The 12763-nt window shown below is 40.9% G+C and overlaps 1 protein-coding gene across 2 annotated transcripts in view; it reads right to left on the bottom strand.

Annotated features, from left to right (window-relative positions):
* PRR5 (proline rich 5) overlaps nt 1–12763 on the bottom strand; it is a 1930091-nt gene that overhangs the window by 911064 nt on the left and 1006264 nt on the right. For both annotated transcript variants that reach the window (XM_044088087.1, XM_044088086.1), the window contains 2 exons: nt 847–895; nt 270–327 (listed from right to left, as the gene is read on the bottom strand). In XM_044088087.1, coding sequence (XP_043944022.1) covers nt 270–327; nt 847–895 — 107 coding nt within the window. The remainder of the gene's footprint in view (nt 1–269; nt 328–846; nt 896–12763) is intronic.

Here is a 12763-nt window from a genome sequence, read left to right as displayed (position 1 = left end):
AAAGTGCGACCAAAGTTCAGGACTGAATGCTGAAACCTAGAGTTGTGAAGATGACAGCTTAACACTAGGCCATCATTTTGAGGCTCAGAAAACATTAAAGCTCTGCACTGTGCTTAATGTTTGCTTGAAAAGTCTCAGTGGAGATCACCAACAATATACACAAAGAGCAGGTACATAAAAGTATCCCATAGAAGATGGGAGACCAAAATGCTCAATGCTAATCTGTTCCCAAGTAAGGCGGCACACATTATTTTGTTCACTTTTCTTACCTTCATAAAAACGAATTTTATCCCGCAGGATAACCATGCCTTTTGTAAGTAACTGGTTCTGGAAAAATAAAAAAAAAAATAACATTAGCGTACCCCCTTCATAAAAAAAATGTTTCATAACTGTTTGATTTTTTATTCATAACTTAAGTTCTTTTTTAATACATACAACCTATCCGGTTCAACCAGTACATAAAACCTTATGATATCTGACATCATTAACAACTGCCACCTTAATAAAGACACAACAAAGACATAGCACTCAGTCTACACTTGTGTCCATTTAAGATGATTTCCATCCAGGATTGAAACCAAGGCAGTTGTTCTACCATCATTAATCTCAGGCATCAGCTTCTACAGAGCACATAAGTAGATAAACAGGCTATAAGCCATTCTCTACAACAATGCGACACCAGTTTAAAGACTCAGTGCAAACACATATTGTAATAGTTCAAACACAGTACCTCATGTATTTTATGGACACTTGAACATGTATGCAGTGAAACTTGCATGCCATCTGTACCCAAAACTGTACAGAGATACACATATACAGATAGATATGTATGTGTATAACTCATACCTGCAGATACTCAGTGAAAAATGACCCAAGTTCGGTTTTCAGCAGCTGCCTAAAAAGACAAAAATAAATAAATGAAAAAAACTTTCATACACATCAACATCTTATTATATATTATTATACAACAGCAAATCATTGGTATAAAAAAGCATGCACCCTGACTGAGAGTGCAATCAGCATGCCCATAATAAATTAAGCATTATCCGCAGGAAGACATCTGGCTATAAAATATTAAGTAAACGGAATGGAACAAAAGAAAGTTGTTAATGTAACGGTGACATGATTGTGCTTATCTTATGTGAGTTAAAAGGAACCCATTTTTACCTTAAGCCAGCAGAATGGGAGAAGACTAGAAGTGAAAGGACAACAGGTTCAGTTTTAATTCTCATAAGTACAACACCTGCAACACAACATAATGTAGAAACAAAATGTAAAGTATTGTCAGACAATAAAATTCCTCCCTAGTACATGGCATGAAGGTCAGTTTCTTTAGTTGAAATGATGACATTAAATAAAGAAATCATTGAAAAGACTCTTGTTCATTAATTAAAACGTGACATCCACACTCAAGCACCTGGCTGCTTGTGCTCTTTATTTATAGGGCCGGGTTACAAAAGCTACTTTTGCACAGAGCAGCATGCTGAAGGAAAACTTCTGGGTACCAGCTGCGGACACAAATTTCCGAAGGTACATTGCAAGCAGTTCGAGTACTTATTTATTCAGCATAGGATAATTATGGATTTCAAACACTCCCATCAGATTCCAAAAACACATCACAACTTAAATGCAACAAAGTGCAATGGAGACTCTGTTTCCAAAATCCTCAATGAATGCACTATAGCAACATAAGGAAAGAAACTTTTCCCACTGAATCCTACAGAATCCATAACAGTACCAAAAAAAAATGCTACCTGCAGTGAATGAACTGCAACAGGCTGTGGCCCTGCAAGTATTGGAGGAGGATCTGGTTCTGTATCCTAGAAGGCAGCCAGCTAGACAGAGTGGCAGACTACGACTAAGCCAACCTCCAGATCAATAAATCATTGACAGGTACCACTTAGACAGATGCCTGGTACATATACTTATTTATTTTACATTTGTTTACCGGGGAAAGTCCGACTTGGAACAAAGCCAATTTTCAGCAGAGGCCCGGGGGCAAAAGGCCCCAGATGCATGTCTTTGTAATGTGGAAGGAAATCAGACCACCCAGAGGAAACCCACACGAATGCAGGGAGGACATGCAGACTCCACACAGAAGGCACTCTGGCTGAGAATCGAACTGCAGAACCTCTTGCTGTGAGGCGACAATGCTACCACTGCGCCATCCAAGGCTTACATCCACGATACATAAGTTCATAGGTATTTAATAGGACAATGACCACAAGGGCCTTTTTAAGCCTAGCCATGCATCCCAAATCTCTGACAAGTTCTGATACTCTTGATAAGTGTAAGCATGGGCCTGGGATATGAACCATTTACAAGTTACCCCTGTCCATTAGAGACATAAGTGCCAAACTAGGGATGAATTTCTGGTTTCCCATCCAATTGTCCAAGTTGCACGTGAAGGAACTCTGCTTCACATGGATGGAGAGTCTGTTTCATAGATGGTGTAATCTCTGGGATACATACCTATCTCTCCAGAAGGTCCTATTTATATCACAGGCAAGGTTTAAGTCTTTAGAATGGGTAATTCTGGTGCTTGTGATCATTAGCTTAGTAAACACCTGTGAACCTATAAACCTATAAGTTAGTCATCATTACCCTGTGTGGACCCATGTGCATGATGCAATTCTGCTGCTGTAACACAAAAATAGCATCACATGAGTATGCGTGCATTTCACTATTGTGACCTCCCACAGCCTTAATCATGTTGGCGAGGATGGTCTGCATTTCATTCTTCCACACTGTATTTCCTGCCCATCCAAGGAGTGTCCATCCATGTTTCCGCAAGCACCTATTATAATATTGCTCTCGTGTGGCAAAAAATTGTCACCCCTAGGTCTGTTTGCCATCTGGAAGGCAATTAGATGGACATGGTTAGATTTATGTGGGGGTGCACTTACAGAGATGACTATGTTGACAGCTTATGACAAGTTACCCTCTCTACTTTCTTGTGAAATGCCAAAATCTAGGAAATTGACCCTGTCCTGTATAGTACTGACATCTAAAACAAAATATATGGTAGGAAAACAATGTCTAAATACATAAAACTTGGAACAACAGTATAACTTGTGATGTCTGAAGAGGTTGTCTGTGGGATGTGAGCCCATTACAGTGGATACCACTGCAGTGGAGGTCAAACCACAACAGCACTGTGCCACACAATCCACACACACTGCACGCGGTTTACAATAGCATATTACTTATAATATATGTGTGAAACAAAAATGTTTGATGGCTATCACACACATCCTGAACTATCAATAGCTGAAAGCAACTAGAGCCTAAACAGACGTGTAAAAAAGCAGACATATTAACCTGAACTGTTATACATGGTTAGCTTATATTAACGCAATCAATAGTGAGTGCTATCCCCATTAGCAGAGATTGTCTGCATATTATCAATTGAAGAACTTACAGAAAATGTTGAAAAGCGTGCTACACATAGTACATGGTAAACAGACATAAGCACATATCTAGTCTTATTGAGACAATATTTCTAGTACATGTTTTAATAAACATCAGTGAAGAAATATCCTTAACATTACTATGTATGTAGCAACATACAGATAATGTCTGCAAACACAAATTGTACAGTCACCAGCAATATATACAGAAAAGTAGTTAGCGAGTCCTTATGTAATGTTCACTTGTGCTGTTTACATTTTTCTGTAAAACTGCATATGGGGAAGCAGTGCTTGTTTGTGATGCAGATGTATCCACCTGCATGTATACAGGCCAATACTGGATCCCTATCAAACTGATCGAGTTTTCAGAAACTCGAAATTCATATGGTCAAGACAGTATGAATGAGTTTTTGAAAACTCATAGATTTTGAATGGAGATTGCGGTGTAGCGAGGATCAGGAAATTTACCCTTTTCTTTACTGTGGTGCGATCTCAGAGATAGCATTGTTCGAGTTTTTGGAAACTTAATCATATGGTCTCCTCCATATAAATTTTGAGTTTCTGAAAACTCGATCATCTGACATAGCTCCACCAATACTATACCCCTGCCAGTAAATCACATACATTTTTACATTTCATACAATTTTACCCTAAGTGCATCAAGCTAAGCATATACACATACATTGTTAAATGAGTAATGATAACATATGTGCATAAGGAGAGAAAAGTACAGTTGTGTACCTACCATAAATGTAGATGTTCGAGTGTATTCACTGTTGCAGTCATTACAATTGGGTTATCCTGCTGACAGGCTAACCGCAGTCGGCCTGAATTCCAAAGTCCTAGTCCAGCGGCAGTTGCTGTCGCCTCTTCCCTGACGTCAGTGCACCAGGGGTATAAAAGATGCAGCCGACGCCATTTTCTTCAGTTTTTCTTGCCCCAGATATCAGGTGCCCCCAAAAGGGTATGCTAAATTATGCCAATAAGCATGCATGCAGTAAAGTAAACTCTTCCTTCATCTGCAAGCAAATACACCACATAGGTTGTATAGAATAGAAAAGTACAGATAAGTCCCAACAAAGGAAAGGGGGATGGTGGGTGGGTAACCTGGACTGCAACAGTGAATACACTCAAACATCTATATTTATGGTAGGTACACAACTGTACTATGTTCATCGTGTTTCACAATTGGGTTGAATCCCAAAGCTAAGGTTGGGCGGCTGGGGCTAAATAGGATTAGGAGAGGCTATGAGACCCTGCAGAACTGCAGTGGCAAAGCCTGCCCTGGATTTAGAGTAGAGAGGTAGGTGATAGTGCTTTGTAAAAGTGTGCACTGAGCTCCAAGTTGCAGCCTCTAAGATGTCTTTGGTTGGTACTCCTCTGAGGAAGGCTGCTGAAGTGGCTGCTGCTTTGGTTGAATGTGGCCTAATGCCCTTAGGCACTGATTTGCCATGCTGTGAATAGCAGAAATGAATGCAGTGGCCTATCCACTTTGAAACAGTCTGCTTTGAGATAGCCTTTCCTTGTGATCCTGTAGCATATGCCACTAGAAGTTGTTCAGTTTTTCTGAAAGTTTTGGTTCTGTCCAAGTAGAAGCGTAGCTGCCTGTGAATGTCCAAAGAATGCAGGAGTCTCTCACCCTTATTCTGCGGGTTTGGATAAAAGGTAGGCAAGTGAATTGTTTGGTTAAGGGCTACATTGGACACTACCTTAGGCATAAATGTCGGGTTTGTCCTTAGAGAAACCCTGTCAGGATAGAAAATGATAAAAGGTTCCACAGCCATGAGTCCCTGTAACTCTGAAACTCATCTTGCAGAGGTTATTGCTAGGAGCAGAGCTGTTTTCCAGGATAAGAATTTTATATCAGCTGTAGAGGCTGGCTCAAAAGGAGGCAGTGTGAGTTTTTCCAAGACATAATTGAGATCCCATGCAGGTATTGGTGCTCTCCTTGGAGGTCTTATGCTTTTGGCCCCTCTGAGGTACTGTCTTAGTAATGGATGAGAAAAAATGGGTGGTACTGTATTGTAATGAGTTGAAATGGCAGAGGCACTCTTGATTGATGAAAAGGATAGGCCTTTGTCCAGCATCTCAGTTAAGTATTGCAAAATCTGAGGAATATTTGGTACAGTCGTGTCAATTCCTTGTGCCTGGTTCCAAGCACGGAATCTCTTCCATTGTTCTGCATAAGATTTTCTGGTGCCAGGCCTCCTGGCCTCCAAAATAACATCCATCACCACTTTAGAGAGAGGTGTGTTTTGAATGGTTACATTATCCGCCATGCTGCCAGTTTAAGGTCCTGAGTTGGCTGTGCAGCATCTGACTGTTTTGTTGGGTTAATAAGTGAGGAATTTGAGGTAATGTCCAGGCAGGGCATTGAGACAAGTTCTTTAGGATTGGGTACCGGTGCTGGCGGGGCCAGTCTGGGGCAATCAGTATCATTTTTGGCTTCTCTTGTCTGACCTTTAGGAGTACCTTGGGAAGGAGAGGCAGTGGTGGAAAGGCATATACTGTTAAGTTTTTCCAGCTTCAAGATAGAGCATCCACTTTCCATGCTTGCTTGTGATAAGTCCTTGTGCAGAATCTCTGTAGTTGGCAGTTGTGAGGGGAGGCAAATAGATCTATGTCCAAGCATCCCCAGTTCCTTGTTATCATGCCAAAGACTTGTGGATCCCAATTTCCACTCGTGGGGATCCATTAAGTTTCTGCTTAGTTCATCTGCCAGAGTATTTGTCTTTCCTGGCAGGAATTGTACTTGCAGATGTACTTGGTAAGTCAATGCTGTGTCCCACAAAGTTATGGCTAGTCTGCAGAGGGGGTAGGAATGTGTGCCTCCCTGCTTGTTTATGTACCACATGACTGTAGTATTGTCCATCTTTATCAGTAGTTGTCCTGGATGAAGTAGATCCTTGAAGGCTGTCAGGGCTTTCTGAACAGCTAGCATCTCTTTTTGATTGATATGTAGATGCATATGGCTTGCGGACCATGTGCCCTGAATACATCTTCCTGCCATATGGGCCCCCCCCACGCATAATCTGATGCATCTATTGCTAATGTCTGCCTGGCTGTGGGTAAGGTGAAAGGCTGTCCCTTGTTGTGGTGACAGGCCTTGGCCCACCATCGAAACTCCTGTTGCAGGCAGGGAATGATGGTAATTATTGTTTCTAGACTGTGGCAATGTTGAGCCCAAATGCTTTTTAGATACCACTGTAGTTTCCTCATATGCAGTTTTGCATATGGAATTAGCAGAATGCAGGATGCCATGAAGCCCAAAGCCTGCAGAATTTTTCTTGCAGATAACTGGGTCTTTGTTGCCAACATTTTGAAATAAGTAGTCAGCTGTCTTTGTTTGTCTGGCGTGAGATAACCCATCTGGGCAGTTGTATTTAAGCTTGCACCCAGGAATTATATCTCTTGAGAGGGTACTAGTTTTGATTTCTTCTCGTTTACTGTGTACCCTAGGCATGTTAGTAATCTTTTTACAAACACCAGATGCTGTAGTAGAATATCCTTGTTCAATGCTTGAATAAGGCAGTCGTCCAAGTAAGGATATATTTGTATTCATCTTTGTTTGCAAAAATGCAATTACTGGTGCCAGGCATTTTGTGAAGACCCTGGGCACAGTAGATAAGCCAAAGGGCAGTGCAGAGAATTGATAGTGCATTGAGCCAGCTATAAATATGACGTATCTTCTGCATGATTGTCTGATTGGGACATGCAGGTATGCCTCTTTTAGGTCTAAAGTCACAAGCCAAGCCTTCTTGCCCAGCATGGGCAGAAGCTGCTGCAGAGTCAACATTTTGAATTTTGGAATATCCAGAAATGTGTTTAGAGTAGACAGGTCCAGTATTGGTCTCCAGGCTTTGTCCTTTCTGGGTACCAAGAACAGTCTTGAGTAAAATCCTAGTCCCTGCTCTTGCTGTGGTACTCACTGAATGGCCCTCATGTCCATGAGGGATGAAACTTGTTTTTGTGTCTCTGCCCATTGATTGTGAGGCAGGTCTGGCATACCGTTTACCTTTTCCAGCGTGTGAAAATGGAACCTGTAGCCTTGCAACACTATATTCAAGACCCATTTGTCCTGGGTGATCATGTGCCAATTTTGTGAAAAAAGTGCTAGTTTTCCCCCTAAAGGAGCTGCCAGAAGATAAGTGCTTGGTGCTGGCAGGGGAAAGTCATTGAGACTGTTTCCTGTACGGCTTTGATTTATCTTCTCTGCTTTGGGAGGTAGAAGCACCCCATTGTCTAGACCTGTATGAGCCTTGAGGCTGGGATCTGCCTCTGGGGCATCTGTATCTGCCTCTTTGTGGCCTGTCGGACACGGGAAAGGACCAATTCTTTGTAGGCCAGTTCCTGCTAAATCTGGGAGGCTGTACCTGTAAGAAATCCTTGACTGTTTGAATAGATTTGGCTTTGTCCTCCATTTTCTTCAACACCTCTTCTGCTTTAGAACCAAACAAGGTATCATGCTGTAATGGAGCATCTAATAATTTTGCTTTAACATGATCAGGCAGATTCTGTTCCTTTAACCAAGCATGCCTCCTAATGACAGAACCCGTAACAGCGGCTCTGCAGGAGGCCTCTAAAGAATCAAAACCACATTGTAAAGTATGCTTTCCAACTTGTTCAGCTGCATGCAATAAATCCTGCATTTCTTTGTTTTCTGTACATTTAGAATTTGTCAACATTTTCTGTTTAAGTAGTGACATAAGATATTGCTGATATTTAAGCATATGAAACTGACAATTTAAAGCCCTTACAGCCAAGGTAGCAGAAGTGTAAATCTTTTTCCCCCATCTGTCCAGGGCCCTTGAATCCCTATCAGAGGGGATAGGTTTTTTTGCAGTGGAAGCCTTGACCCATTTGGGACCCTGAGAGATAGTTTCTGGGTCAGCAGCAGGGTTTTTATAAAGAAATTTATGTGAATCAGGAACCCTGTAGTATCTGTCTGGCTTAACAGGAGCTGGTGGTAGAGTCAGGAGTCAGACCGGACTTTAAAAATACATCATCTACAATGTCTAAAACAGGAGGATAAGCAAGGGGCCTGTGCTGAGGTAGTAAAAGGAAATCTCTGAGCCTTTTCTTTGATTCTGAGTAATCTTGGCTCTCCCAGTGGAAGTGCTCCCTCACAGTATGCAGGGTCTCCCCAAAAGAATAATCCTCAGGAGGAGAGACTGAAGGGATAGATTCTTCAGCATCAGAATTCTCATAGAGAAGAGAGTATCCTGTTCAGAAGAGGAATCAGAGGAAATGGAAACCTGATCTGAAGATTCATATTCTGTCTCTTACCTAGGCCTCTTATCAGGAGGGGGATGGGAACCCCTGATCAAAGTAATTAGGTCTTCGGCCATTTTAAGCATCTGTTTTTTAGGCATGGAGGTCTGTCCAGGGGAACTTTGTACTTGTTTGTTTGAGTTTAGAGGTGCTTTAGTCTTTGCCTTTGAAGCTAAAGTCATTTTCACATATAACTGAGTAGGCCTGAAAACACCCTCAGAAGCCGATGCCTGCTCAGCGGCTCCGGACCCATCTGAGGGAATAGTTTCCAAGGGTCCAATACCTTGAGTTTCCATAGGCCTAGTTGGCTCCACGTGGGAGTCGGAAGCAGCCTGTGGCTCTGAGGTAGCGGGCGTCAGGGGCTGCGAAAGCACCTCACTGAGAACTGGCGAACCGGCGACTGGACTAGCTGAAGCCTCGTTGTCGATTTTGGACCTCAGATGCCTGTCCTTTTCTTTTTCTTTGCATTTTTTATAAATTCCGGTAGTCGGCTGTTCCAACGGCATTATATAATTAAATCTCTGCCAAAATAATGGAATGCTAAATCGTACCGACGCATAATAGTGCATTGGTTAAATCTAGCACAAAACCGACAACTAGCAACGTCGTGGTCAGGGCCTAGGCAAGGAATACAGTAAGAATGAAAATCCTTATGCGGTATTTGCTTCCCACAAGAAATACAATTATTAACTTTTTCTGACATTGGACTGGAGCAAGAAAAAAGTTTCCCCAATGGGGTACTTAGCTTACTGCTTTTGCTTCAGGCACCGCACGGCAAGAAAGACTGAAGAAAATGACGTTGGCTGCATCTTTTATACCCCTGGCGCACTGACGTCAGGGAGGAGGTGAAAGCAACCAACGCCGGACCAGGACTTTGGAATTCAGGCCGAATGCAGGTAGCCTGCCAGCAGGATAACCCAATTGTAATGACTGCAACAGTGAAACATGATGAACATCATATATCACCACAGCAGTAGTAGCAGGTGCAAAATTACCTTTGCAGCCACCTGTGAGTTGGGTACAGCTGAAGGTAAGACCAGCTAAGTGCACACAGTTTTAAGTCCCCTCTGAGCACTACATAATCAATGAGGTTCACTACAATTCAAGATTTTGGAATTCCATTTTCCCACATCCAAGTAAGTTCTTGAAATTAGCTGATAGTTTAGTGCAATGGGAAGGTGCTCCTTGCAAATACCCACTAGGTATCGTTAAACAGAACCATGTGCAGCACATGCCTGTTATCTTCCAATGATTTAATACCATCCCATAAGCGCCAATTTAAAGCTGTGATCTTGATACATTTATAGATCAGACCATTGCTTCCTGTAAACTGAGTGGACCTCAGTAAGCAATTTATTGTACTGTTATTAATCGACCATATCAAAAGTATCCTCAAGATGGCTACTTCCAGGAGGCTTTGCCATGTCCAGGCACCCAACTGGACAGAGGAGGAGATCACCCAGATGCTGAAAGTCTACACTGGAGTGGAGCACTGCATGACAGCCAGGCCATATAACTTTGTGATGTTCAACATCTAGAACAGGTTTACGAGGAAGTACGGAAATCTACAGGACTAGAGTGCAGGTCTGCCACCACTATGATGACCTGTATCAGAGGGATGCAGAGGAGCTTCATCTGTGGGTTACCGAGTTATGGAGACAGCTGGTGGATGCCTACAGTAAGTGTCACAATCCTAAGTATTGCTGTAAATTCCTAAGGAAATCAGAGATATAGCTGTGACCCATATGTCAGATATTTGCCTTTTAATCCCATTATATAGCTGTTATATCAATTATCTCATATGGATAATCAAGAAGGCAATGTAGCTGTTCTTCCTGTAATTATGGGTTCAATTCCCATGTGGTTTATTTTTTATTTCTTATCATATACATACTATTAAACATTGTAGATGCCTCTGTTTTCCAATATATAAGTACATAATTTTACACACCCAGTATGGTTGTGTTATCACTGATGCCTGTACCATCTACGCCAACAATGATTATGTATTTCTCAATTATCCATAATTACTTTAAGGGTATCACACAGTCAACTTGTGTATGTGTGAATGGTAACTCATAGACATCTCTTAGTCCATTCTGCTTTACAAAATGTACAGTTATTATTAAAATCCGGTTTGTTTAACACAAGACCACTACAGGTCTGAGTGTCTACCCATATGTTCTACATTTTAAAACTTGATGCTAACTGGCAGCTGTGTGGAGCATGAGAGTCTATACCGTTTATGTGTCGGATGTTTCCATATTACTCTATGACCAACAAGAATGCAGATGCACACATACCATAGTAGCTTGTTAAGAAGGCAGTTATTGTACTATGTGTTAGATCAGTCTGTAAATCAAGAGGCAAACATGCATATATTGTGGCTAACTGTGGGTTCAAATCCATGTAGGGGATAGCCTTCATTACATTTTTATTCTTGTGTCTGTGTAAAAGTTTTGAAAAAAATCCTTGTGTAGACACCTGTTTGTTTATTGGCAGGATTCCTCTGAATGTATCTGTTATCCATAATGTTTTGCTAATAGAACTCTTTTACTACAGTTTTATGTGTAAAGTTTTGAACATTGTGGGATAGTTCTGCAAAATGAATATGGAGAATGATAACATTGGCAAACTGAATTTAATGTATGCATGGCATTGCTTATTAACTCCAATTCACCACCCTTCTCATACTTTTATTGGGAGGGAATAAGATGGTTAGATATACATTTTGACTGTAGAAGAGGGACATCCCCTGATATCAGGAATATTTTTGACATATAAGTTGTAATATGACAGCAAGCTATATGTATATATTTTCTGTCCTCCCACCTATTTTACATTTGTGTGTATGTGATGAACAGGAACTCATAATTGCTGTTAAAAGCAGCTATGTGTTGCATGATAGTGTTCCACTGTTTGTGGTATGAAACTTTACAGCTGTGTTTTTGTGATGTGACCACTGTGCTGACATGCAGTCATGCTTTCATTTTTTTTCATAAATGCACAGCATGTGAAGCATAATCAATGATCTATATTACTACCCCATCCCTAAACGTTCAAACTAATGAGTTGTTTAACTCCACTTTCTCCATGCACTCTCTGGCAAGATGGATTAGCTAAGCACATAGGTGTCAGGGTTAGAGTGTGAACATAGCTAAGATTTTCAGATTTAAATCTCAGGTGCATCAATCTATATTCATTACTATTTCACTGTGTAAAGCACTGTATATGAAACATGCAAAAATGTGTATGCAAATTCTGTAATGTTATTCAATTTACAAGTTAAAGAATATGAACTGATCAATGTATTTCTGTGTTATTTTTTTACCTGCATAGCATAATTCATACAAACTTTTTTTTTTTTGCAGGTGATGAGGGGCATGTTAGAAATCTTGCCTTGTGTATTCGGTGGATGCACAGGTTGGACGATCAGAGCAGGGAGACAGGTAGGTGGATTACTTTTAAACATTTTTTTTTACTTAGAATAGATCTGATCATTGTTAGATGACTTTTTTGCATTGCCATGTATACTACTTCTAATGTAGGAATACCTATCATTCATCTGTAAGGTAAGTACAATAGTTAAATAATCCCTGTGATTACGAGTATGAATTTCATACAAATATGTTTACATATGAGTCAGGAGCAGGCCATGCTTGCTGAAGGTAATGTGAATTGTACCTCACAACCTAAATGACAGTCAGTTATATATAACTTGTCACATTACTTTTTTGTGGTGCTGGTTCACATACAAGTTGATACTTGTTGTTTGTACAATAGGTGTTGGTACACTTGTATGGCTGGATGTGGTATTCAGTGATCAAACTGTTATACACAGCCTTTCTATTCACATACTGAGTAGGTGTCTGCTGAGTCAGTGTCAGACTATATCTGGCATGCACTTCAGTCCAACATAGGTATCGCTTCTGTCTACAACCCCTTGGATGCTTTGGGATAGTTGTGCACATAGCCATTCCTAATTATCATTTCTAAATGCATTTTGCAGGGTCGTACATACCGATTGCTAATAAATGAATGTAGGACATTGATACATTAGTAGACAGTACCTATGTTAGGAC

The sequence above is a fragment of the Protopterus annectens genome, chromosome 11.part0 (assembly GCF_019279795.1).
Source record: "Protopterus annectens isolate FY-2018-M chromosome 11.part0, PAN1.0, whole genome shotgun sequence".
NCBI classification, from domain to species: Eukaryota; Metazoa; Chordata; order Ceratodontiformes; family Protopteridae; genus Protopterus; species Protopterus annectens.
Note: the sequence above shows the minus strand (reverse complement) of the source record. Positions and strands in the feature narration are given on the sequence as shown.